The 27,832-nt window shown below is 48.7% G+C and overlaps 2 protein-coding genes across 3 annotated transcripts in view; one reads left to right on the forward strand and one right to left on the reverse strand.

Moving 5' to 3' along the window:
• Positions 1–18,060, reverse strand: part of FAM227A (family with sequence similarity 227 member A) — a 66,251-nt gene extending 48,191 nt beyond the window's left edge. The window contains exons 1-6 of the mRNA XM_077761982.1: positions 17,968–18,060; positions 14,528–14,753; positions 12,433–12,515; positions 5,956–6,025; positions 5,359–5,435; positions 3,931–4,080 (exon numbers count right to left, since the gene is read on the reverse strand). Of these exons, the coding sequence (XP_077618108.1) occupies positions 3,931–4,080; positions 5,359–5,435; positions 5,956–6,025; positions 12,433–12,515; positions 14,528–14,669 (522 nt within the window). The 5' untranslated portion in view covers positions 14,670–14,753; positions 17,968–18,060. The remainder of the gene's footprint in view (positions 1–3,930; positions 4,081–5,358; positions 5,436–5,955; positions 6,026–12,432; positions 12,516–14,527; positions 14,754–17,967) is intronic.
• Positions 18,061–18,530: 470 nt separating this feature from the next.
• On the forward strand, positions 18,531–27,388 carry CBY1 (chibby 1, beta catenin antagonist). 2 transcript variants are annotated; one of them, XM_077761983.1, is made up of 5 exons: positions 18,531–18,590; positions 22,434–22,549; positions 25,204–25,309; positions 25,393–25,511; positions 26,744–27,388. In XM_077761983.1, the coding sequence occupies exons 2-5, from the start codon at positions 22,472–22,474 to the stop codon at positions 26,822–26,824; spliced, it is 384 nt and encodes a 127-aa protein (XP_077618109.1). In that variant the 5' UTR covers positions 18,531–18,590; positions 22,434–22,471; the 3' UTR covers positions 26,825–27,388. The 2 variants fall into 2 exon arrangements, with proteins under 2 accessions (XP_077618109.1, XP_077618110.1); XM_077761984.1 differs by having other exon boundaries at positions 18,554–18,603.
• Positions 27,389–27,832: the final 444 nt, after the last annotated feature.

A 27,832-nucleotide genomic window follows, 5' to 3' on the forward strand; every position in this document is an offset into this window, starting at 1 on the left:
GGCCAGTTCTACAGCGAGGTCATCTAACGGAACAACAGAAACACACCCTGTGGACTTGGCCTTCTGAGAGCCAAGGGTGAGCAGAAACGGCCACTTTCAGGGATGGGAAGGCGGGCGGGTTGCAGCAGCAGCGAGGGGAGAACGGCAGGGAGAGTGTGAGGGCAGCAAATAGGGGCAGCTCTCGGCATCCCGGGCGAGGCTCTGGCTGGGCAGGGGCCGCCACTGACCGAGGGAGACGAGCCCTTTGTCCTCATGCAGCCCATGGTCTAGCGATGGCCTCCAGATTCTCTGGAGCAGAGGCAATGTCACTGCCAAGAGGGAAGGGGCGGTGACAGAGGAGAGGGTCCAAGGAGGCAAGGAAGGGTTTGCGAGGGCCCCTGAACAGGTTGCAACAGGGTCCTTTGAAAGGTAAGACACAGCGGGGCGCCTGGGTGGCTCACTGGGTTAAGCCTCTGACTCTTGATTGCAGCTCAGCTCATGATCTCACAGTTTCATAGGATTGAACCCCGTCTGGCTTTGTGTGGACAGTGCCGGGCTTGGTTAGGAATCTCTCTCCCTCTCTGCTCCATCCCTACTTGTGCTCTCTTGGTCTCTCTCAAAATAGATAAGCTTAAAAAAAAAATAAAGGTAATGGGGCACCTGTGTGCTCAATCGGTTCAGCATCCAACTTTGGCTCAGGTCATGATCTCACATGAGTTTGAGCCCCACATCGGGCTCTGTGCTGACAGCTCAGAGTCTGGAGCCTGCTTCGGATTCTTTGTGTCCCTCTCTCTCTCTGCCCCTTCCCAGCTCATACTGTCTCTCTCTGACTCTCAAAAATGAGTAAATGTTAAAAAAATGTTTTTTCAATACATGAAAATAAAGGTAAGACACAGGGGAGCCTGGCTGGCTCAGTCAGTGGAGCGTGTGACTCTTGGTCTCAGGGTTGTGAGTTCAAGCCCCGAATTGGGTGTAGAAATTACTTAAATAAATAAAATATTTTAACTTTAATTTTTTAAATTAAAATTGAAAAGGCAAAAGATTTACGCGATCTGGAGAGAAACCAGAGTATTTTTTTAAATTAAAATTTAATGTTTATTTGTATGGGGCAGTCTGAGGGGGGAGGGGCAGAGAGAGAGGGAGATAGGTGACCTGAACCAGGCTCTGGGCTGATGGCAGAGAGCCCAATATAGGGCTTGAACTCAAACTGTGAGATCATGACTTGAGCTGAAGTCAGATGCTTAACAGACTGAGCCACCCAGGTGCCGCAATAACATCTTTAAAAAAAATAAAATTAAAATGAAGCTAAGGCACAAATTTGCCTTCGGTTTGCTGGGAGCCAAAGGAAAGCTTCAGTTACAAGACTCAAATCATGTCAGGAGATGTGCAGTTTTCCCGGGGATTAAGTACTTAGGAGAATATCCCCCTTGGGAATCTCAAAAATGGGACATTAAGTAACAGCAGTCACTGTCTTCGGGGCTACCCACACAGCAAATGGAACGTGAATACGTGGGGCTGCACCAGTGGGCCTGTGCAGGGCAAGGTCATGGGCTGGAAGGTCACACAGGGACCCACAAAACACAATCTGTTTGTTCTCGTCTTTCTCCTATCTACCTGTCTGTGTGTCTGTCTGTGTGTCTATCTATCTATCTATCATCATCTATCTTTAAAGTTTTTTTAGGGGTGCCTGGGTGGCTCAGTCGGTTAAGCGTCCGACTTCAGCTCAGGTCATGATCTCACGATTCGTGGGTTCGAGCCCCGCATCGGGCTCTGTGCTGACTGCCAGCTCAGAGCCTGGAGCCTGCTTCAGATTCTGTGTGTGTGTCTCTCTTTCAGACCCTCCCCTGCTCACGCTCTGTCTCTCTCTCCCCCTAAAAAATAAAATAAACATTAAAAATAATTAAAGGTGTTTTTTTTTTTTTACTATTTAAGTAATCTCTACACCCCATGTGGAATTTGAACTCATGACCCTGAGATCAAGAGTCACATGCTCTTCTGACCGAGCCAGCCTGGTGCCTCTTTCTTGTTTTTGAAGTCCAGGCAAAGGAGGAGGAAAAAACTAGAACCTTTTCACTCAGTGAACATCGGTGAAATCTACTATGGTTTCATCCCCAGATTTTCCTGTGTGTGCTTATATGACATCATATTGTGGAGTTTTATATGCTGATATTTTTCATTTGACACCATAGCATACAGAAATACACTCTTTATAAATAGTCGTTGTAATGGCAAAGTAGTCCATGATACATATGCCCCCAAATGACTGCACTAGTCTTCTATTAGTCATCATTAAGCTGTATAACACTGATAATAAAAACTACCAGTTTTTGAGAACTTCTGATCTACTAAGCACTGTTCTAAGTGCTTTTTATCCACTTAAATAAGATCCTTAGCTTTTTAAATTTTACAATAATACCCCCATGCCTCCATGTAGAGACTGCTTTTATCCTTATTTTACAGAAGAAACTAGAGCCCAGAGAGCTACTTAGCCACCAAGATGTACTACCTTCCTTCCGGTTCCTTGCTATCCCAATTAACAATGTGGGGAACATCTTACACTGTCCTGGAGGGAATGTGATGCTGTGAGTGCCTGCCGCCCCTCCACCTCACAGACAGCAGGGGATCAGGTGCCCCAGCCCAGAGCACAATCCTCCNGGTCCAAGGCAGCTGTCCACTTGCTGACTGCAGTCCGTGCTGGAGCCAGGCGCTGAACTCTAGCAAATAAATACCACTCTCACCCTGGGCGGTGACTGGCCCAAACAGACCATGGCTCTTAGAAACTCTGAACGCAAGACACAGAGGAAAGAGATGGACGGAGCTGATGTAGAAACATCGCTGGGGAGAAGGCAGCAGGGAGGAATCATGAAGAGAGGAGGGTGTGAAGGAAGGGGGGTGGGCAGAGGGAGAGAAGGAGAGAGGGAAAGAGGGACAGAGGGACAGAGGGACAGAGGGAGGAGGAGGAAAGGGAGAGAGAGATGGGGCAGTACGTGGTTTGAACAGCAGTGGGACACGCAGGTAGAACAGACTAAGAAGCTGCCTTAGTCCCGGGAGGCGATGATGATCGCGGTGCCTTGGGGACACCATGAAGGGCGATGAGGCACAGCTATAGGGCCCCAGACGCCATTTCCTGGGCTTCCTCCCCTCCCCACACCTCTCTGCACTCATCCCCACCTCCTCAGTGGTCTCACACATATTCTAGGCCTTGGGATACTCCCTCCTGCTTCCCAAGGAACCCAGTGTACCCCAAAACACCGCTCTCCAAGTGGCTGTTCTCCCCAAGGGGCACCAGGGGGCGTGGGAGGAAAATATTCTAACTAATGTCTAAGAAAAGCAAGAAATTAATATACAATATAGCTGTTGACAACAGAACGTGTATCTATAAAGAAACTTACATCCCGAGGCTGCATGCTCAAAATTTTTTACTGATAAGATACAGGATCAAAACAGGCTGGGGGTGCCTGGGTGGCTCAGTCAGTTAAGCGTCTGACTTCAGTTCAGGTCATGATCTCACGGTTTGTGAGTTCGAGCCCTGCGTTGCACTCTGTGCTGACAGCTCAGAGCCTGGAGTCTGTTTCAGATTCTGTATCTCCCTCTCCCTCTGCCCCTCCCCTGCTTGCTCTCTCTCTCTCGCTCTCAAAAATAAATGAACATTAAAAAATGTTTTCAATTAAAAATTAAATTTATAAAAAAACAGTCTGGAAATGAGTGCTCAGGGAGGAAGAATCTAGGCTTTGGAGGGAACGCGCACCTGGGTTCTAATCTCGTCTCAGTCACTTGCAAACTGTCTGGCCATGGGTGACTTACTTAGTGACCCTGACTCAGTTTCTCGGGGTGTGAAACAGCTGTGTCTGCCTGCCACATGGGCTGCTGCAAAGCTGGGGTACCAGTCGTTTGAGGCCCCTGCTGTGGGCCCAGCCGCACCCCAGCACTCGTTTCCAGACTGTTCCTTACCTTGCCACTGAGGCGGTTTCTCTCAGCCCGGACCACATTGCCCACCACGTCACAGAAGTTCACCCCATTTGGAAGCCTGTTCGGCACAGCGCTGTTAAATTTCTGTGGGTGCTGGTACAGCTCCGCCAGCAGATTTTTATCTGCTGTTTTCTGAAACAAAAAGCAGAGTATGAAAATGAGGTCTGTCATTTGACGGTTTAAAAGTAAAAACTAGGGGGGGCACCTGGGTGGCTCAGTCGGTTAAGCATCAGACTTTGGCTCAGGTCATGATCTCGCGGTTCGTGGGTTCAAGCCCTGCGTCGGGCTCTGTGCTGACAGCTAGCTCAGAGCCTGGAGCCTGCTTCGGATTCTGTGTCTCCCTCTCTCTCTGACCCTCCCTTGCTCATGCTGTCTCTCTCTCTCTCTCAGAAAAAAATAAACATTAAGAAAAAACCTAGGATGCCTTCCCATTTTTATCATGAAGACACTGTAACAACCTTAGAGAAAATGGACAAAATGGGGGCACATTCATGACCCAGAACCTCTTACCAAACTGTTTACATTATTTCTATCTTCCCTTTCAGGCTCTGAGCACATGTACACAAATATGCAGATGTAACTTCACTCATGTTACAACACATAAATACACACATACACACATAAACACACACACATGCAGTACATCTTGCTTTCTTCACCTTAGATTTTCCACATTACTTCATTGTCTCCAACTTTATCATTTCAGATAATAAATAGATGCTGTTAGGAAGATGGTCTATTATTTAACTACTCACTCATTACCTCCAATTAATATTACTGTCATTAATAATTTGGAGCATAGAGTGTCCCCCTTGGGTTTATTTATTTATTATGAATTTCTGGAAGAGGTAATATAATAACTCTTTAAAAAACCGTGAAAATACAGAAAAGTGGAAAGAGAAAACCAATTATCATCACCCAAGGTGCCTGCTGGAAACATTTTGAGGGACTGAATTTCTTTCTTTCTTTTAAAAAATTTTTAAAAGGTTTTATTTATTTCTGAGAGAGACAGAGACAGAGACAGAGACAGAGAGACAGAGTGAGCAGGGGAGGGTCAGAGAGAGAGAGAGATACAGAATCTGAAACAGGCTCCATGCTCTGAGCTAGCTGTCAACACAGAACCTGACGTGGGGCTCGAACCCACGAACCATGAGATCATGACTTGAGCCGAAGTCGGACACTTAACCGACTGAGTCACCCAGGCGCCCCTCTTTTTTTTTTAATTGTCTTTATTATTCATTTATTTTGAGACAGAGACAGCGAACTACTTTAAGGTCCTCTAAAAAGGGCACTCGGCTGATTTCCTGCACAACCGCCATTCCGGTGCCAGGTGTCCCCTCCCAGGGACTAGAATCTATTCCATGCCCAGCAGAAACCCGTCAGAAAGAAACCCGGTAATAGATCCCTTACCCTTTTATTAACGAAAGATTTGACATTCCTAGATTCCAAGCCTCTGCAAATATCCTGTGAGTTTCTTCGACTCTTGTCTGCAGAAGAACGGAAGGAGAGAAACGAGGTGTGAGCAACCACGAGGTGTGTCCATCGCCACCCAGTAATTATAGCTGCGATTGTTCACTCAGCCTGAGCTGCCAGAAGACAGTCACACTCATAGTCTCACTGGCCCCCCACCCTGAGTTGCTGGCTGGGACCTGGATCCAGGACCCACTACAGACAAGCTGTCCCCTTGCCTTGAGCCTGTTCCCTCATCTGTAACCTACGGTCAGTGGCACCTACCCCACGGTAGGGGGCATTACGAAGATTTAATAGGCGAATCTGCATGAAAGCAGTGGTGCAGTGTGCCACGTAGCGGGCCGTCTCTAGGTGCGCTGTCCTTCCCTCCTAACTTGCCCGATGCCGGCAAGTCAGACGTTAGGCTCCTTCGGAAGAGGGCAAAACTATCCTCAGCTGAAACGCTGGATTCCTGCTTAACTGCATTTGAGACACTAACGAAAGCCAAACCCCAAACCCCACAGAAACACCATCAAAGCTATGAGAAAGGATTTTTGCCTCTGTCTCCCAGGCCGCTGCGACTTTTCTCTCTCAAAGCCTTCTTCTCCAACTCAAATCTCTCAATTGCCTTCAAAAACCAAAAAGAAATGGGGCATTAGGGATTCGTGCAGATCTCAGTGCGGGATGAGTGTTGGAGATCAGGTCATTTCTCAAGTTGGTGCCCAAAAGGCCTGGAGCAAAGTTTGTGGCAGCGCCTCCGTGTCCTTCCCATAGGTTCCAGGGCCTCAGTGGCCACTGGTGTCACTGACCTCATTCCCACCCCACCCCCCGCCCCCACCAAGTGTCACCACCAATTCATCACCCACCTCTCCTTCTCCCACGCTGCCCCTCCTCCTGGCTATGCCTCCTCTGAAGGGGTACAGGATATGGAATGGGGTTCCAAGCAAGCTCCATGGGCTGAAAGCTATTGTTTAAATTCTCTGGGGGGGGGGGGCNGGATATACAGTATTGAGTGCATCTTAAAACCACTAGTGAGAGGCTACTATCAGATAGGAGTTGCTCAATAAAGGGTAATTATTATTATCATTCATCCCCATACCCTTGACTTCTCAAGAGATTTCTCTTGGTCTCTGACTCCTCTTCCCCCATCCCCACATCCCCTCCTGAGGAAACAAAAGGAAAGAAAAGTGAATGTCAGTGACCCAAGTCGTCCGGATCATCAGCCATGAGCCCGGCACTGCTCTTGGACGACAAAGTCAACGAAGGATTAGGTGTCTGTTCTTGCCCTTAGGAATCTGCAATCTGTTCGGACAGTTAACATCAGCACACATGGGCCAATGAAGTCCTAAATGGCTACATTTGGGGTTGAAGCAGCTGAGAGTAGTGTAAGCTGGGGGAGTCACGGAGGGGCGCGTGTGAGCGCTGGGGGAAACGATGAGGCATCTGTCGTGCTTGATAAACTGTGAGACGCCCCCTCCAGTCTTCTACCACCTTCGACAGCATGTGCCCAGGTGTACGTAGATGGAGAAAGGGCTCACACGAGTAGGTCTACATATCAACACTGTCGCTCCAAAAACGTGGGCCAAGATAAGGCAAGATGAGTGAATGGGAGGGGTACGAGCCAGTGCAGCAAAACAGCGGTGTCTCTGATCCTTACCAGATGCCACTCTAGCCAGCACTGTGACGGCCTTGGATGGATGGATGAGATTTGGACACAGAGAGAGCAGAACGGATAGGCGAGAGCAGAACAGATAGGCGAACATTGGGAGAAAAGCAAGTGTTAGGGGTCAGCGAAGAGACCAGCACTGGGCCATGTGCATCTGAGATGACTGCGGTACCTACATGTGGGGCTGTCCCCCGACTTGGGGAGTTTTCCAGATGTTCCAATTCATTAGAGAAGCTCGTTCCTTGCGTCTGCCACGGCTCATGAGTTGCTTATTTACTGTGGCTCCTGAGTAGTTCTCTACTTAAAACCAGTAAATAATTTACTAGGTACAAAATCAAGTAGTAGAGGAAAAAGCCTCCCTCCTGCCTCCCTCCACCCAATACCCTTAATTTCTTGCGTAGCCGCTCGGAGGCATCCTGTTTGGATGCAAATACACAGAACACACAGTCCCGAATGATGCTCTTTTCACTTTTAGGTTTGTGTTTTTCAATGTTCATTTATTTATTTACTTATTTTTTGAGAGAGAGAGAGAGAGAGCGAGCATGAGTGGGGGCGGGGCAGAGAGAGAGGGAGACACAGAATCCGAAGCAGGCTCCAGGCTCTGAACTGTCAGCACAGAGCTCGACACGGGGCTCAAACTCACAAACTGCAAGATCATGACCTGAGCTGAAGTCAGGCCCTTAACTGACTGAGCCACCCAGGCGTCCCTCACTTTTAGTTTAAAAAAAAAAACAAAAAACCTCCCCGGAGAATCTGATGATCACTCAGGTTTAGGTGTCACTCTGCTCCAGGTAGCTGGGAATATGAGGCTGAAACACAGGAGAGAAGCTAAGGTTTGCAACCATCTCATTCATTCCACAAATATTTCCTGAGCACCTGCTCAAGGCCAATGCTGTGCCCATATCGGGGATGTAGCAGAGAGTGGCGAACCCTGTCCCTGCCCTCTGAGGGATCAGAGATTTTGGGGAGAAGCCAGTGATTTTGAGGTGACCAGTGTTGCAGCAGGGAGGTACAGGATGCCAGAAACGTGCCCAGAAGGGGCACCTCCACTAGTATTGGCGTACAGGATGCAGAAAAGTCCTTTCCAGAGTGAGGCCATTCAGGCAGAGAGTGGAAGGAACGTGTGTGCCGCTAGGTGAATGGTGAAGCTGTGGTGTGAGCGGAGCTTTGAGGGAAAGGGGGGCTGGAAAGAAGAGCCAAGCAAGGGGCGCCCCAGTGGCTCAGTAGGTTTAACGACTGGCTCCTTATTTCGGCTAAAGTCATGATCTCACGCTTCGTGAGTTCGAGCCCCGCATCAGGCTCTGCACTCAATGCAAAGCCAGCTTGGGATTCTCTCTCTTTCTCTCTGCCCCTCTCCCATGCTCTCTCGCTGATTCTCTCTCACTCTCAAGAAGTAAATAAACTTAAAAAAAGATGAAGAAGGGCTAAGCAAGGTTCATGGCCAGAGGGGAGAGAAGCCCACACTTGGGGCATGGAAGAAGGAACAGAGATAGGACATGGTGATGCAGGATGTGGGGAGGAGGCTCTGGGCCGCATTGGCTCATTAGCAAACACTGATGAAGCACCTCTTATGCACCAGGCCCTGCGCTAGGTGCCAGTCAGCAGGGCAGCGTGGAGGCTGGAGAGGCCAGCCTGGCTGTGGTCCTGACAAGGGGGACGTGGCCACACAGTCAAGGCCGGGTGGGCATAGGGTGGGGCAAACTGCAGCCAACAGAGGGTGGGCAGGGTAGCCTAGGGATGGGCCCTGGTGGCCGAAGGCAGTCGGCATCTGACATATCTGACCCGCCGCTTGGGCAGAAGATGGGAAGCACAGCAAGGGGGCCCTTCCTCCAGGTCACTGGGGGCCCAGGCTTGCTCCCGCCAGCCGCATCCTGGTTCTGACTGGCCATGAAAAGCACCTGGGACGTATGCCAATGCTAGGCAGTCTTTTTCTTTCTTTCTTTTTTTTTTTAATGTTTACTTATTTTGAGACTGAGAGAGTGAGAAAGCGAGAGCGAGAAACAGAGAGAATGAGCGGGAGAAGGGCAGAGAGAGGGGGAGACATAGAATCCCAAGCAGGTTCTGCACTGTGAACACAGAGCTGGACGTGGGCCTTTATGCCACGAATCGTGAGATCATGACCTGAGCCAAAATCAAGACTCAGATGGCGTAACTGACTGAGCCATCAAAGTGCCCCAATGCTGGGCAGTCTTGAAAAGCCACCAGATCCTGTGTCTGGGAGCAAAACACACTTCCTCTTGGTTTTAAAATTATCATGCAAAAATCACAGAGCTGACATGCAAATACATTCCTTTTGGAAACAACGGTACAGAAGTATATAGAGTTAAAAACGTTGACCCACCGTCCGTCCCACCCCCTTTCCAGAAACGACCGCACTGACTGATGTGTATCCTTCCAGACTTTTCTCCTATATGTTTATACATATAGAATGTCCTTCCTGGGAGCCAGACACTCTTCTCGGGCCTGATTTAAGGGTCTTCATGAATTTTAACTCCTCTAATTCTTGCAACAACCCTATGAGGTAGCTACATTATTCTTGTTATCGTCTTTTTCCAGAAGACGGAGATTCATAAAGGTTAAATACTTTACCTAATTTCACAATATGAGAAAATGTGGGGCAGGAATTCAAACCCGAACCATCTTATTCCGGGACCTATGTTTCCAGTGCTTTACCTCTCCTGCCTACACAGCCACACACATAGAGACAAGGTTTCGTAACTTACATGGAATCACTCCAAGTTGTGTGTGTGTGTGTGTGTGTGTGTATGTGTTGCCTTTATTCACAATTTAATTCTTTTTTTTTTTAATGTTTTTTATTTATTTCTAGGAGAGAGAGAGAGAGAGAGAGACAGCGTGAGCAGGGGAGGGGCAGAGAGAGAGGGAGATACAGAATCTGAAGCAGGCTCCAGGCCCTGAGCTGTCAGCACAGAGCCCGATGCGGGGCTCGAACCCACGAACCGAGAGATCATGACCTGAGCCGAAGTCGGACGCTTAACCGACTGAGCCACCCAGGCGCATCTCACAATTTAATTCTAAGCCCTACTCAACAGTGGGCTAGGCAGGGGCAATTGAAACTCACGGTCTTATTGCTGTATGAGTAAAAAATGGCTGAGCCTCTGGGAAAGGCAATTCGACTGTATTTACCAAAATTGGAAATATCACGTTTAGGACTCTAGCCTGCAGAAATACATGCAAAGGAGCCCCAAGATGCAAAGACAGAAATATTCACATGTTCACTGCCATGAAAACACCACTGAAATATTTGTCGGTAGGGAATAGTTAAATTAATTATGCTGCATCCAACATATAGGATATTATGCAGTCATGAAAATACCAGGACAGGTCAACAGTGACTTCGAAGAATCTGCGGGAGTTATTTATGCTAAAAATAAATAAATGTATGAACAAATAAGAAAAAAAAGGAGGTTACAAAAATAATATTTATGGTATGAGCCTACTCACATTAAAAATAGGAAACAATAACTCTAAATATGTGTGTTCTATATTTCTAAATGTATAGAAAAAGTTCTGGGGCACCTGGCTGGCTCAGTTGTTGGAGCATGTGACTTTTGATCTCAGGGTTGTGAGTTCAAGCCCCATGTAGAAATCACTTAAAAAATCAAATATTTAAAAAAAATCTAGAAGGATATAAAACCAACAGTTAGCAATGGTTACTTCTCAGGAGGAAATAAAGGGCGGGAGTGAAACAACTTTCACAGTTTACTTCTATACTTATAGATGATTTGAATATTTTAGAATAAGGATGCATTGCTTTGGCATTTACGTTTTATTTTATTTTAATGTTTATTTATTTATTTTGGGGGTGGGGAGCAGAGAGATGGAGAGAGAATCCCAAGCAGGCTCTGTATTGTCAGTGCAAAGTCCAATGCAGGGCTCCATCTCACAACTGACTGTGAGATCACAGCCTGAACTGAAATCGGGAGTCAGATGCTTAACCCATTGAGCCACCCAGGCACCCTTACATTTTAAAACATAAATCAAAAAGACTGACTCAAGAGATGAACTGACCCCCAAAGGTCAGTACCAGAAAAGTTGGGGTAAGGGTGAGGCTAAAACCTGCGGACGCAGTCAGCAGGTCAAGGCCCTGGGGACAGAGGAACTTGGTGGAAAGCAAGATGCCTGGCGTGATGGGGTTAAGAGATTTAGTTGGAGTGAAGTGGCAGAAAATATTTGCAAAATATACAGCTGGTAAAGGACTGTTATCCAAAATACACCAAGAATTCTTAAAACCCAGCAATAAGAGAACAGCTCAATCAAAAAATGGGGTAAAGACTTCAACAGATACCCCACTTAAGGAGAGAGACAGATGGCGAGTAGGCATATGGAAAGATGTTCAATGTCAATAGAGAATCACAACTTCAAACCACAAGGAGATACTGCGATGTCCTGATTAGAAATGGCCTAAACCCGGAACAGAGATACCACCACATGCTGGTGAGGCTGTGGAGCGTCAGGAGCTCTCATTCATGGCTGCTGCAAATGTGAAAAGGTGCAGCCACTTTGGGAGACCATTTGGCAGTTTCTTACAAAACGAAACATACTCTTACCAGATGGTCCAGGAATCACGCTCCTCACTATTTTCCCAAATGAACTGAAAATACATGTCCACGCAAAACCCTGCACATAGATGGTCACAGCAGCCTTATCTAGAATTGCCAAAACTTGGAAGCCACCGAGGGGTCTTCCCGTAGTTGAACGGATAAATGAACTGTGGCGCACCCAGACAAAGGAATATTATTCAGCCCTGAAAAGAAACGAACTATCGAGCCATGAAAAGACATGGAGGAACCTTAAATGCCTATGACTAAGTGAAAGAAACCAATCTGAAAAGGCTGCATACTGTATGGTTCTAACTCTGCCATTCTGGAAAAGGCAAAATTACAGAGACAGCAGAAAAGTTCAGGGCTTGCCAGGAGACGGGGGGCGCAGAGAGTAGGAGCAACACAGAGGATTTTCAGGGCGGTGAGACTATTCTGTAGGATACTACAAAGGTGGATACAGGTCATTACACATTTGTCCAAACTCATAGAATGTACAGCACAGAGAACGCTGATGTGAACAACGAACTTGGGGTGATAATGATGCGTCAGTGAGGGTTCATCACTTGTAGCAAATGTACCACTATGGTGACGGGCAGCTTGCGCATGCATGGGGACAGGGGAACGGGGGAACTCTGTACTTTCAGCTCGGTTTTGCTGTGAACCTAAAACTGCTCCCCAAAAGAAAGTTTGCTAAGTAATAAAACATATCTCTGAGACCTCTATTGCACAAATGTGCTTTCAAATAAAGGGGAGGGGCTCCCAGGGCCCCTCCTGCCCCGAAGCCTTAAGTCAGCACCCGTAACTCACCAGGTCGTTGGCCAACGGCTTGGGACTCAGATCTACCTCCCCAATCATTTCGTTCACCTGGTGGATGGAGCCAATAAGACAGGCTGGGAGGGGAATCTGCTAAGGAAATTTTCTGGGTGCTGATCACGCAGGGAACAGGACGGGGCTAGGCTGGCAAGGACAGCGGCTCACTCCCTTTCAGTCTCTCCACTCAACTACTTTCTTTGCAAACATTCACACTTCTTTTTTATCATTTTAAATGAGTGGCTTTATAAATCCTAAATGAAAACTAACCATATCCTAGACACTTGGGAAAACATAAAAAAGAAGCATCCAATCTGCTAACACCCTAACAACTTCTGTTAGGATTCGGGGAGATAGCCTTCCAGTGTTTTCTACACACATACCTTTTGACATAATTGTAATCTCAGGGAAGGCCTATTTTAGGACTCTGACTTCTCTTCCACTCATTATCATGATCATTTTCTGTAGAGCCAAAGAATCTTCATAATATTTTAAATGCCATTGTGCTCGCTTCGGCAGCACATATACTAAATGCCATTATATGCATCCATTTAGAGAATGTACCATAATGCACTCAACTGTTTCGTGGCTGTTGACTTCTTAAGTTGCTCACCATTTTTTGTGATTATAAATAATGCTGTGATGCACACAGAGAGCTGTTTCTATATTCTGGATTATTCGTTTAAGAGAGATTTTCAGGGGAGGCATGGCTGGGGCAGACGGTATCTCAACCATGTTTATCCCTGTTGAAATCTCTGCTCCGTTCAATGGCCTCTCTTGTTGCCCTCTCTAGGTCTGCATTTCTTTCCATCTTAGCGTCAATCGGTCTAGGATATATCCTTTGCAAAAGCCCTGTAATCCTAACACTCCTCCGTGCCTTCACGAAAAGCAGGGTTCGCTCTTACTTCCATTACCCTCAAGGGTTCTTCTAAACTGGAGAATACTTGACCAATGAAGACGCCAAGGAGGGACATGACAAATCATAGGAAGTGAAATGGGTTAGTTACGTTGAGAGGAGTGTGGGATTAAGGAGGAAGAGGGGACATTAGAAAAAGGGCCAGGAAAGTGAGTCCCTGAAGCAGCCCCTGATGGGATCGCTTGTGCTCAACCCGAGGGTTTCGAGAGGTGTAGAAGGCGAGGGGATGCAGAGGGACATGTGCAGTTTGGCTGGCAGCAGCGGGATTTAAAGATCAACAGCTCCTTATGAGATGTGACGACCTGGTGGTATTTATAACCTGAGAGGGTTATTTGCCGGATGAGCTTTAAGGTCCTCCAGAGATGGGATTGTGCGGGTCCTTGGCATAGAGTTCAGAGTCAAGAGTGAGATGAGGATCAACAAAGGAAGGGCTAGAGAAGTAAGATACTAGAAGAGTCCGGGTGATGCCAGAGATGGCAAACTCTCAGGTAGGAGGAGCCCTGGTAGAAGGCCTGGCTGGTGAGAAGAAGTGAGGTCAACTGGAGTGAGAACAACAAAGTTGGGTCTTTTTTTATGTTTCTTTATTTTTGAGAGAGAGGGACAGAATGAGAGCAGGGGAGGGTCAGAGAGGGAGACACAGAATCCGAAGCAGGCTCCAGGCTCTGAGCTGTCAGCACAGAGCCCAACGCGGGGCTCGAACTCATGAACCGTGAGATTGTGACCTGGGCCAAAGTTGGACACTTAACCAAATGAGCCACCCAGGCATCCCAACAAAGTTGGGTCTCAAGCTTGCCTATCTGAGAAGCAGAGGGCTTCACCATGACTTCTTACTTGCTCCCTATAACTATAATTCTTTGGAAGACAGAGGAGAAATAACAAGACACTGAAAAAAAATGAACTTGTTTTTCTCTTCTTTCCCATTTTTTCAACAAATATTTCCAGTCCTTCTTCCTTTGGGGCTCTTTCCGATAATCCTAGTAAAATAAATTCAAACTAAACAATCCTTCGCAATCTCAAATTCTTTTAGAGGAGAGGTAGGGCTTAACTCATTGAAAAAAAAATTAATGAGCAAATAAGGAAAGGAGCTAATAACATGGGTCACAGACACAAGCCCTGGTTACAAGTCCACGGCAGGTGTCTTTGGCCTGGACTCTAGAGAGCACCATAAAAGGATACAGGGTGGATTGTCCTTCAGACTCTTCTGCACGGTATTTTTCATCGCATTCCGTGCAACGAGGGAGACAGTCAGGTGCTCATCCACTGGTATCATTGGCAAGGCCGTGACATTGATGATATCCATGTTCCTGAAATCAGCCATGGTCCAGTTTCTTGCAAACAGTACGTTTCCACTTAAGAACCTCTCATTGCCCACTCCAATCTTGTTTTCTGTGCAGCCAGCCTCCTGGAAGTCACAAATAGCATAGAACCGCTAAGAAAGCATGACCACGCCCGTCTGTTCCTCAGGGCTGATGGCAAGGTCCATGCTGCGTGCGACATGGGGAATAAAGGCCTTTGTCTGACAAACTCTTCCAGACAGAGGGTGTCAGACACACAAACTTTTTCTCGTCTGCTGATGCTCCCCCTGTCTGCCAAGAAAGCCATTCTAGTTTTTACATTAAGGAGACTGGGGTGCTGGAAAGTCCAGGGCTCCAGACCACCTGGCAAACCAGTTTCCAGATTAGAAAGGAAATCACCTTCCTGTCTCTCTGACACTCATCTGCAAAGTCAGAGATTTGGATTCGATTCCTAAAACCCTTTCTAGCTCTCAGCTGCTGTGACTCTCCGATCCTGGGTCCTCCTCAGCACAGGGCTCCTGATATACCTGCAGTTTCCCGCTCCCTCCCAGTTATACTGGCCCCATCACCACCTCTTCCTCTTGGTTTTGGAATGATCCAGCTGGACTGCTCTCCTCGGTCCTTGCTTATGAACCAGGAGACCCTACCATTTATGGGTCTTCTATGTCCAGAGCCTGGTGGCATAAGCCTGCTTCTAAGGAAGTAAAAGACTCAAATCAGCCCTTAAGAAGCTCATATGTAATGGAAGGAGACAGAAAACGTAGTTTAGTGTGAAAATTAACCAAGGGCCCTTTCATCACATTCTCTCTTCCTCTCCTTCAGGTCATGCCTTCTGCTCTGCCCTCTGCTCCCCCATATCCTATATGCCTCCCCCGCTGAACTTGCTCCTGGTGCCTCCATGCCTTTACACATGCAATTCTGTCTAGTCGATGCTCATCCCAGGTGATAGATCTTTTAGAAAACCTTCTTGGGGCACCTGGGTGGCTTAGTCGGTTGAGCATCCGAGTTCGGCTCAGGTCATGATCTTGCACTTCGTGGGTTCGAGCCCCGCGTTGGGCTCTGTGCTGACAGCTAGCTTAGAGCCTGGAGCCCTTCTTCGAATTCTCTATCTCCCTCTCTCTCTGACCCTCCCCTGCTCTCACTGTCTCTGCCTCTCTCTCAAAAATAAATTTAAAAATAACACTAAAAAAAAAGAAAGGAAGAAAACCTTCTTGAATTACTTCAGGCCATTAGTGACCGCCCCTCCTCTGGGAAGTTCAGGATTCTGCCTTCATCTCTCCATTACAGCACTTACATTTCTGAACTGGAATGATTTCCTTCCACACCGATTTCCATTAGGCAAGTTACTCACTCCCTAGGGATTAGGGACACTCACTATTTGATTCCATTTTAGACTCCTTCACCATGCTTCTTTCTAGTCCAGAGAAGCTATCCATTAGGGCTTGGGGCTGTCCCAAACCAGCTGGAATGCAGGCCAGGCTGACCGAGGCCCAGGTCAATACTATTTCCTCCTTCCTGCTCTTAGCCTTTAGCCATATAGGCAAGGGGAAGAGGGTAAGGCGGAGGCAGGCGCACTGCAGTGCCTCTCACTTTCCTCCTACTCACTCCTCAGCATGACTGGGAAACTATAGAATGTTCTCTGAAAAGCAGGCTTTTAGGGCAACCCTGTCAAGAAGCCTCTTGCTTTAGCTTAACATTCTTACTCATGCCTAATGGAAGAATCGACTATTATTAATATGCTCCTTAAAAGAAATGTTTAAGATACACACGCCATTCTCTTCCGAATTTTTCATCATACCCTTTTAGGTATTCTCTGAAATATGACACGTTTTACCTTCACTACTTGTGGAGGAAAAAAGGATGGGGGAGAAAAGGAAGTTCGCTGACTATCTACCCCACATCCCACACTGTGAGGTGTTGGAGGAAGGATGAGCAAGAGAATCGCAAACATTGTGCTCTCATGTGGCGCGTATCCTCACAGCCGAAATGTGAATGTCCTCTGTTTAAAGTTAACATGTTAGGGGCGCCTGGGTGGCTCAGTCGGTTGAGTGCCCGACTTTGGCTCAGGTCATGATCTCGCAGTTCATAGATTCAGGCTCAGCATCAGGCTCTGTGCTGACAGCTCAGAGGCTGAAGCCTACTTTGAGTTCTGTCTCCCTCCTTCTCTCTCTCTCTCTCTCTCTCTCTGCCCCTCCCCCACTCATCTCTGTTTCTCAAAAATAAACATTAAAAAAAGTTTTTAAAGTTAACATGTTAACAATTTTAAGCATGTTCAATACATTGAAACAATGCTGACTTTGGAATCTGACTTTTGTTCAGTTTTGCCTTCAGCAATGACTACCTACTGACACAAGCCAACAGTATGCTCCTGCTGGAGACAGGGTGGTGACCTAACCCGACTCGTTCCCTGCTCTAATGGACTTATGTCTGCTAGGGGAGGCATGCAGTGATCAAACAATTATAGAAATAATTGTGATTTATAACTGTGGTACACGCAGCGCTGTGAGGTGAGCTGGTATTTCGTATGGATTGTAGCCAAGGCTTGAAGGAAGAGCAGGAGTTAACTAGATAAAGGGAACGGGGACATACCATCCAAGCAGAGGGGAGAAAGTATTGAAAGGTAGGAAAAGGCGAGACCTGGGCATGACAGTAGCCACTAGCCACATGTGACAACTGAGCCCTTGGAATCTGGGTGGTGTGACTGAGGAACTGCAATTTTAATTTTAATTAATTAATACTTAAAAGCTGAAGTAGTATAAATGTAAAAGCATGGATTGTATGTTGAAATGATAATATTTGGGATATATGAGTTAAATAAAATATTCGAATTAATGTAACCCGATTTTTAAAAATCTTTAAAATATGGCTACTAGAAAATTCTAAATTACATATGTGGCCCACGTTATGTTTCCACTGGCTAGTGCTGGATGAGACTGTGCAAGTCTTGGTTCTCTCTCCCCTTTCCAACACCCTGAGGTGTAGTTGGAAGAAAATTGCACTTGGAGCCAGAGACCCATGGGTTCTGTCCCTCATTGGATGGATAAGCTGGTGCACTCACGAGGCACCCAATAAATATCCCCTGAATGGTTCTGAGTTTCTTTATTTTTCAAATGGAACCAATAATGCACACTGCTAGGATTTCAGGAAATCTGGAGTTGATTCTCGAGTAGTTCTCTGCCCTTGCTCACTGTGCCACCTTGAAGTGGTGGTCCCTGGGCCTCAGTTTCCCTTGCTTGCAAAAGCTGGTAAGAGTCGGGGAGTGGGGAGACGGCAGTCTGCGGAAGCGGGCAGGGCGGGTCATCTTCCTTCTGTACGTCTTACCTGAAGACATCGGCGGAATCCGACGAACTGGGGGGCAGTTCCGCCACGGGTCCCTCAGGGGACCCTGCAAAGTTCTGGATGGGACACCCGACATCCACCAGGAAGGGGCGCCCTTTGCTTTGTGGTCGGGGAGGAGGCAGAGGAGGGCGGGCGTCGGGGAGGGGCCCATTTTGCTACTGTGAGTCCTGGCGTTCCCCCGGCAACGCCAGCCGCAGCCACCACCGCCACCCTTCCCACAACAATAGAACGGTGGTGAGCCGCCTCGGCGTCCGCGAGACGCCGTTACCACAGTGACGGGGCCCGGTGGTTGGGGAGACCAGACCAATGGGCTCGTGGGGGGGAGAGTGTAGTCTCTCGTCCCAGCCTACAGCACGGTGAACAGAAACGACTCCAAGAGACATTGCCCCCGCGGAGTGTCCTTACTATATCGAGGGCAGTCTTCAAGTGTTTCTGGTGCTTCGCAGAGGCTCCCTTGGACACCCCGCCGCGCCGGGCACCCCCACTTCCCGCGGTGGTAGAGGCCGGGGCGGGGCTGCGCGTGCGCACGCGGGCGGAGGGGGCGGAGCCTCCCGGGAGCCGCGTCGCGGTGGGTGACAAGGACCTCTGCAGGCCGTTCCCGGCAGGTATCTGGCTGCGGTGGGTCCCTGCGGTGGCTCCTTTCTGAGCCCAGCGTCGCCCCAGGGCCCGAGGAAGGGTGGGACGCCCGGGCGGACCTCAGGGGACCCAAGGCTTCCCCGCCTCTGGAGCGGCCGTAGGACGCAGGACAGGGGGCGGAGGCTGGCTTCATCCCAGGCCGGTCACCGCACTTCTCGAAGCGGGTTTCTTCGATTCGAAACCGGGGTGGTGGTTTCTCGGCTGTGAAGAGGGTTAGATGAAGGCGTGCGTGTGAACGTTTGTTCTCTACGGGTAGCCGAGTCCAGCAGCCCCGGGTGGCGGAGTATCTGCGCGGCTCTGAAATCTTTGAGGGACGCGTATCTCTTTGAGAATCCAGTGAAAGTCAAAAACTGCTTCCTCGCCTTCTTCTTACGTTAAAATAGGGTAATGTGTGCTGTGGTCCATTGCAAGCTGTAAAGCATTGGTAAATGCTGTATTTGAAACCGAGTTAATTCCACCGCCTTCCCACCGTGTGATTGGGAACCAGTTACTTCTCTAAGCCTCCGTTTCCTGATCTGTAGACTGGGACAGACTTAACTTCATCTATTTATCGGGGCTGTCGTGAGCATCAAATGCCACAGCTTTTTATAAACACTAGCAGTATAACAACCTGTAAGGGGGTACTGTCGTTCTCCCTGGTTACAAATACAGAAGCCGGAGGCCCAGAGAAGATAAGGTCTGGGGTCCCACGGGGGCTGAGTGGCAGAGCCATGATTGGAAGCCAGAGGCTCTCCCTTCACTACCTTAGAGCTGGGCTCTCTCTCGCCAGGGAGTTTCACTAGAGAGACAGCTGCCTTGGGCCAAGTGGGGGGTCAGCTGGGACTTCTGGGTCCTGTTCCAGGATCCTAGGGACTCAGCCAAAGTTGTTTGTGGATTATGGTACAGACTTAAAAGGCAGCTCGTCCAGACCCTTCCTTTTCCTCATCTGTAATCTATTGATGATCGTTCTCTGCCTCAGGGTTATGAGAATTGATGAAGTCATGAGGGATGTGCTCTTGTTAAAATTCTGAGAAATAGGGGCCCCTGGGTGGCTCATTCAGGGAAGCATCTGACTTCCGGCTCAGGTCATGATCTTGCGGTTTGTGAGTTCGAGCCCCGCATCGGGCTCTGTGCTGACAGTTCCGAGCCTGGAGCCTGCTTCGGATTCTGTCTCCCTCTCTCTGCCCCCCCCCTCTCACACTCTGTCTCTCAAAAGTGAAAAAACAGTTTAAAAATTAAAAAAAAAAAAAAATGGGGCGCCTGGGTGGCTTAGTCGGTTGAGCGTCCGACTTTCGCTTAGGTCATGATCTCCAGGTTCATGGGTTCGAGCCCCGCGTCGGGCTTTGTGCTGACTGCCAGCTCAGAGCCTGGAGCCTGCTTCGGATTCTGTCTCCCTCTCTCTGCCCCACCCCTCTCACACTCTGTCTCTCAAAAGTGAAAAAACAGTTTAAAAATTAAAAAAAAAAAAATGGGGTGCCTGGGTGGCTTAGTCAGTTAAGCGTCAGACTTTCGCTTAGGTCATGATCTCCAGGTTCATGGGTTCGAGCCCCGCGTCGGGCTTTGTGCTGACTGCCAGCTCAGAGCCTGGAGCCTGTTTCAGAGTCTGTGACTCCCTCTCTCTCTGACCCTCCCCTGCTCGCGCTCTCTCTCTCTCTCTCTCCCCCCTAGAAATAAATAAAAATATTAAAAAGAAAACAAAAACAAACAAAAAAACCCCTGATGAAATAAAGTAACTTGGCTAAGGTTTAGCAGGCAATTGAGGGACAGAGCCAGACCCGGAATTCAGTCTGTTGTGTCCAAGTGATACACTCCGAGCACATTGGAGGCTTTGGAAGAACAACTTGACTAAGTACTTTTCCTTCTTCAGATGTCTCCAGATGCTTGGAAGGGCAGGTGCTTTTTTTCAGCTGGGTTTTTTTTTTTTCATAATTAACACATGAATATATTATCATTGTAACTTATTAAATCCAGAAGTATATTCTTTAATATAGTTTGATATCGTAACATGGAATTGCCACCACTTGACAATTTTTTTACCTATAAAATGACCATGTCACTTAAGCCAGCCATCCCATTCCCCTTCCCACATTAAGCACAGTGAGCAGTTTGCTGTATCCAGATTTTATTTTATTTTTATTTTTTTTACTTAAAAAAATTTTTTTTAGAGAGAAAGTGCACAAGCAGGGGGAGGGGGGAGAGACAGAGAGAGAGAATCCTTAAGCAGGCTCCATGCCCAGTGTAGAGGCACACATGGGGCTCGATTTCATGATCCTGACATCTTGACCTGAGCAGAAATCAAGAGTTGGGCAATTAACCGAGTGAGCCACCCAGGTGCCCCCAATTTTCTTCTATTTTTTAATGTGCACACCTACACTCTTGCCTTTTTTAAATTTCTATTTTTATTTTTGAATGTTTGTTTATTTTTGAGAGAGAGAGAGAGAGAGCATGTGAGCAAGGAAGGGACAGAGAGAGAGGGAGTCACAGAATCCGAAGCAGGCTCCAGGCTCCGAGCTGTCAGCACAGAGCCTGACACAGGACTTGAACTCACAAACCGTGAGTTCATGACCTGAGCTGAAGTCAGACACTCAACCAACTGAGCCACCCAGGTGCCCCGCCTTTTAAAAATTTCTGTCTTCTCTTATACCATTATAGTATACACCTTGTTCTGTAGCTTGCTTTTTTTTTTTTAATGTTTATTTTTGAGACAGAGAGTGCAAGCAGGGGAGGGGCAAAGAGGGGGATAGAGGATCCAAAGTGGGCTCCCCGCTGACAGCACAGAGCCCAATGTAGGGCTCGAATCCACAAACCATGAGATCATGACCTGAGCCAAAGTCAGATGCTCAACCTACTGAGTCACCCAGGTGCCCCTGCAGCTTGCTTGTTTAATGTTAGAGTGTGTCAGAGTCTTTCCGGATCAGTCTGCATACGGCCACCTCCTTGTTTTCACTTGCCGTATAGAATTCTACAGCTTATAAAGCTGCTCCATAAGCTACATAAGAATGCTACAATGTATTTTACTAAGCCAACCTTTGGTAGACATCTTGGATTGTTTCTTTTTTTTCATGGCTATCAACAGTAGGGATTTTTTTTTTTTAAGTTTTTTAACTTATTTTGAGAGAGAGAGAGTGGGAGAGGGGCAGAGAGGGAGAGAGCATTCACAGCAGGCTCCAGGTTGCCAGTGAGCCATGAGACCATGACCTGAGCTGAAATCAAGAGTCAGATGCTTATCCAGCTGAGTTACACGGGGGCCCCAGCATTTATGTGAGAACACTTGTGTGTACATGTCCAATTCTTTCTGGAGGATAAATTTTTAGAAGTAAATTTGGTGGCCAAAAAGTATAAACATTTGAAATTTTGCTAGGTTGGAGCACCTGGGTGGCTCAGTGGGTTAAGCATTTGACTCTTGACTTTGCAGGTCATGACCTCAGAGTTGTGAGACTGAGCCCCATGTTGGGCTCTGTGCTGAGATGGAGCCTGCTTGGGATTCTCTCTTCCTCTCTCTCTGCCCCTACCTTGCTTGTGCACGCATCCTCTCTCTCTTTTTTTCTCTCTCTTTCTCTCTCTCACACACACACACAATAAATAAATAAACTCTAAAAAAAATAAAATTTTCCTAGGTTTTACCTAACTCAGAATATTATAGCATCATCTGTTTCCACCTAGAGAAAATGAAAAGTATGGGTGCCTGTGTGGCTCGAAGTGTTGAGCGTCCGACTCTTGATTTGGGTTCAGGCCATGATCCCAGAGTCGTGGGATAGAGCCCCGCGTGGGGCTCCACAGTGGCATAAGGTCATTGACTCACCTGTTTGTACCTGTGACTTTTCTGACCCTAGGAGAGGGGAGCGGTGACCTTCCCTTCATCAGACCAAAGATGCCTCTCTTTGGAAATACGTTCAGTCCCAAGAAGACGCCCCCTCGGAAATCTGCTTCTCTCTCCAATCTGCATAACGTGAGTATCACTACCGGGCCCATCCTGGCGTGCAGTGTGGCTGAAACGTCAGGCCTGGTCTCTGATGGAAAGTGGCATTCCCCAGAGGCATCCTTGTAAGGAGGACATCCTTCTAATTCATGTTATTACTGTTGCTAAAAACATTGTTAACTCTTGGGGCTCCTGGCTGGCTCGGTCAGAAGAGCATGCAACTCTTGATCTCGAGGCCTTGAGTTTGAGCCCCATGTTGGATGTAGGGATTACTTAAAGAAATAAACTTTTGTTCTTGTTGTTGTTTTAATTTTATTTTTTTTATTTTTTTAATATATATTTTTATTTATTTCTAGGAGAGAGAGAGAGACAGCGTGAGCAGGGGAGGGTCAGAGAGAGAGGGAGTCACAGACTCTGAAATAGGCTCCAGGCTCTGAGCTGGCAGTCAGCACAGAGCCCGACGCGGGGCTCGAACCCATGAACCGTGAGATCATGACCCAAGCGAAAGTCGGACGCTTAACCAACTAAGCCATCCAGGCGCCCCATTGTTGTTTTAATTTTAGAAAGAGAGAGTGCAAGCAAGGGAGAGGGGCAGAGGGAGAGAGGAGAGAGAATCCCAATCAGACTCCATGCTCAGTGTGGAGCCCAAGAGGGGACTCGATGCCACAACCCTGGGGTCATGACCCCAGCTGAAATCAAGAGTCAGATGCTCAACCAACCGAGCCACCCAGGCGTCACAAATAAATAAACTTTTTTTCTTTTTTTTACATTTGTTTATATTTGAAAGACAGAGTGAGACAGTGCATGAGTGGGGAGGAGCAGAGAGAGAAGGAGACACAGAATCCGAAGCAGGCTCCAGGCTTTGAGCTGTCAGCACAGAGCCTGACGCAGGGCTTGAACCCACGAACTGTGAGATCATGACCTGAGCTGAAGTTGGATGCTCAACCGACTGAGCCACCCAGGCACCCCCAAATAAATAAAAACAAAAACAAAACCGGGGCCCCTGGGTGGCTGCGTCTTAGGTTAAGCATCCAACTTTGGCTCAGATCATGATCTCGAGGTTTATGAGTTCGAGCCCCCCGTCACTCTCTGTGCTGACAGCTCAGAGCCTGGAACTTGCTTCGGATTCTGTGTCTCCCTCTCTCTCTGCCCCTCCTCCACTTGTGCTCTGTTTCTCTCAAAAATAAATAAACATTAAAAAAAAATTTTAAAGACAAAACCAAGAACAAAAGCATTTTTAACTCCTGCTTGGAAGTCCTTGTCAAAGCACGTTCAAGAACCTGGTAAGACAGTCGGTCTTGTCATGAGTTTTGGCTCCAGTGACCCTACCCAGCTTGCCTTCCGTTTACTCCCCAGACTTAGCCAAGAATCAGTTTTAATTGTGTCTGGGAATCAAACCCATTCCCAAAGGATGTTGTTTTGCTCCTGGTCATGGCATTCAAGGCTGGGTTGAAGCTCGAGACACAGCTCAAGGGCGGGGCTGGTCCCATTCACCTTGGAGTCCCTCGGCCAAGTCCTGGTGCGAATGGCTGCTGAGGGGGTTGTGGGGACTTTACATTCCAGACCAGCTACGACCGCTGGTCGGGTGTTAGCGTTTCATGTCTTTTCTGTGACCTGAAGAGCTTCGTGGTAAGTAGGTGATCACTGCGGGGCTTATTGCCTTTAAAAAGGATTCTCTGCAGCACCTGGGTGACTCAGTCGGTTGACTACCTGACTTTGGCTCGGGTCACGATCTCACAGTTCGTGAGTTTGAGCCCCACAACGGGCTCTGCGCTGACAGCTCAGAGCCTGGAGTCCGTTTTAGATTCTGTGTCTCCCTTGTCTCTCTGCTCTCCCTCCCTTGCTGGTGCTCCCTCTCTCTCTCTCTCTCAAATAAATAACATAAAAAAATTTTTTTTAAAAAAAGGGTTTTCTACTTTATTAAACATTTATAATAGGATTTCTTAAACTGATAAGTGACGAGGAGATGTCAAATAATTCAAATTTTGGTGTATGTAGTTTTTCTGGAAAACATGTATTTCATAGTAAAGTGGGACATTTCTCCCCTCTTAGAGTTTAAAAAGTTTTTGTTGCGGGGTACCTTGATGGCTCGGTCGGTTAAGCGTCCGACTTCGGCTCAGGTCACGATCTCATGAGTTCGTGAGTTCGAGTCCCACGTAGGGCTCTGTGCTGCCAGTGCCAGAGCCTGCTTCGGATCTTAAGTCTCCCTGTCTCTGTCCCTCCCCCACACACGCAACTTGCTGTCTCTCTCTCAAAAATAATAAAAAAAAAAAATAAAAAAAAGATAGGAGCTCCTGGGTGGCTCAGTCAGTTGAGTGTCCAACTTTAGTTCAGGTCATGATCTTGTGGTTCGTGAGTTCAAGCCCCGCATCAGACTCGCTGCTGTCAGCCTGTCAGTGCAGAGCCCCCTTTGGATCCTCTGTTCCCCTCTCTCTGTCTGCCCCCCTCCCCCCGCTTACATTCTTTTTTCTCAAAAAAAATTTTTTTTAATTTATTAAAAAGATAAATACAAGTTTTCGTTGTGCCTCATCTGATTTTCTGACTTGTAACAAAAAGTTACAAAGTGTGCCAGGTAAGGGTTAGAAAAAAGAAATGAGTTGCTGGGGCCGTACAGTTAGCAGGGGAGGCCCTGGGCCTGGGGTCCCTCTGCCTCCCGAGGCCTCCATGCACTGTCTCGTCCACAGCTGGATCGGTCAACCCGGGAGGTGGAGCTGGGCCTTGACTACGGAACCCCCACCATGAACCTGGCCGGGCAAAGCCTGAAGTTTGAAAACGGCCAGTGGATAGCAGGTGGGCCGATTTCCTGCGGTCCGTCCAACGGGGCCTGCGGGAGGGAAGCCCCCGCGTAACTGCTGGTTCTGCCCTCCCGCCAGACACGGGGATTAGTGGAGGCGTGGACAGGCGGGAGGCTCAGCGCCTGCGCAGGCGGAACCAGCAGTTGGAGGAAGAGAACAATCTCTTGCGGCTGAAGGTGGACATCCTGCTGGACATGGTGAGGAGGGTGATGGGGAAGAGGCGCTGGGGCTTTCCTGTTGGGGGGGACACCCCCGGCAGTCGTTCCATCCGGCTGGTACCTCGGAGTGCCAGTTTGCCCAGCTGAGTTGCTTTGGATCCAAAGATACAGATGAGACAGAGTCCCCACTCTCAGGGGCTAGTCTAGCAGAGAGAAGGACAAGATACAAAGTGACACAAAATGATAGTGCCTTGTGGCAAGGGTAACAGAGTCTACCTAGGGCCTGGCGGCAGCACGTGACACAGAAAGGAATTCTGTCCAGTCAGGAGGGTGTCACAGAGAGGAACGGAGGGTGGGAAGAGGGCATTCCGGGAAGGGCTGTCTGCTCGTGGCCTGGAGGTGTCCCGTATCAAGCTGGCATTAGTCAGCGCCGGGCACAGACCTGCCGAGGGGCCCGCTCTGTGCCGGTGTCGGTTTCCTGTGGCTGCTAAAAGCCCCGCAGGCCGTTGGGACTCGGGGTGCAGGTGAAAATTGGCCAGGAGCCTCTGCTGTCATGGTTAAGAGCGTGTATTCTGGAGCTAACCTGCCTGGTCCCCTGTTCAGCTCCACCCCTGGCCTGGGGACCTTAGACTGTAACAAGTTATTTAACTGCCCTGAGTGAAGAGACGTAGTTTCTTCGTCAGTCAGATGGGCACGGGAGTCGCATCTGCCTCATGCCGAGTGCCCGGTACCAGTGCAGCTCCTGAAGCAGTGTCTTGCTCAGAAGGGAGCTCTTCTTTCACAGTGAGCTGCCCTCTACCTCGGGGAGTAAAGCTTCTGTCCCCGTCTTGAATATCTTCCACCTTCTACTCTAATGTCCCCTGAAGGACCCTAATAAGAAAAGTGGCATTCTTTTTCCCCTGATCACCAGTATGGGAGCCACAGCTCAGAAGTGACTCAGACTTCATTTCTTTAGCCTTAGAATGCCCGTTTTGTGCCTTTTTCATCCCCTGAGGCCTCCTGTCTTCAAGGCACTGAACTCGGTGCAATCCTAGGTGACCAAAATGTTGAGAGGGTAGATCGCAATTGTTCTTTAAGTACCGGAAGCCCTGGGTTGTCAGGGGGTTGCATTCTGCCTGGGTACAAAGGGGTTCCCCTCCTGGGGGCCATCGGTGGTGTGTGAGAGAGGCCAGGGTGGGGGGGCCGCTCCCCAGCGCACAGAGCTGCCCTCGCGAACCTGAAACAGCCCAGAAAGGTCCTTCTTTGTTAACGGTCTGCTGCCTCACTTCTAGCTCTCTGAGACCACTGCTGAGTCCCACTTAATGGAGAAGGAATTGGAGGAACTGAAGAGCGTCAGCCGCAGGAGGAAATGAGGACCCTGATGACACTGGTTGGGAGGAAAGGGAGAAACTCACCCATCAGAGGAGGTGGCTGCGGCTGAGGGGTTTTTCTGGCCCAACTAGTGGACTAGGTCCTGGGAGAGAGTGTCATATAAAGGGGCCAAAAGGCACTGGCCCCCTTGGTTTGGCAGCCGGCACATACTGCTGGCAGCCAGGACTCCAGGCCAGGGCGGTCAGTAGGAATGAGCCCTGGGGTGCTGTCCGGTCACCCCACGTACGAACGCGCCTTCCCAGGTTCACCTTTACCGGACTGATGCTGTGGCCAAAGCAGCCGGAGTTCGTTGTTTCCCCCCTCAGGCCGGTGGCCCCAGTGCTAAAGAGTCCTGCCTCAGGGGCCCCGGATGAGCGGCTCTCCTGGTCCTCCGCCCCCTCCCGGGGCTACTCTCTCTGTCCTTTAAAGAATATTCGGTCCCCAGATCCACAGCCTCTTCTGGCTTCAGCTTCTCAGTGGCAAGCGCCAGCCTTCCACGGCAACACTTATTTTTGTGCAACTTTCCCGTTTACACTTTTTTTTGAAAATTAAATGCTGGTGTGTAATCTGTGTGTGGCCAAGTGACTGAAAAATGAAAGCAGCAGTTCCTGCGGAAGCACGCAGAGCCTGGAGTGGAGGCTTCCATTTCGCCATCCAGAGACCAGAGTTGTGGATCGTGGGCGCACGCCACCGCGACAGGAGAAGCGCTCCGGCTTCCCTGGTGTCGGCAGAGGCCGACCTGGAACAGAAAGTGTCCCTGCCCAAATTCTGCCGCAGCCCTTCAGAGATTTGGGAGCAGCCTGGACCTGGCAGGGACCGCACGGTCGGGGTGGGAGGCCGCATTCCTAGAGTGGGAGTTTGCGCTGAGTCGGTGTGAGCAGGTGTGAGCCGAGCAGGTGTGAGCCAAGCTGCTGTGGCTGGAGGAGGGTGCCGGTGAGAGGGAACCCAGCCCCGCAGTTAAGGGGGAGGGCGCTGAGACAGGGACAGAGAGCCCAGGGCTTTTGACTGGG

The sequence above is a fragment of the Crocuta crocuta genome, unplaced genomic scaffold, assembly GCF_008692635.1.
Source record: "Crocuta crocuta isolate KB4526 unplaced genomic scaffold, BGI_CrCroc_1.0 scaffold193, whole genome shotgun sequence".
NCBI lineage: Eukaryota > Metazoa > Chordata > Mammalia > Carnivora > Hyaenidae > Crocuta > Crocuta crocuta.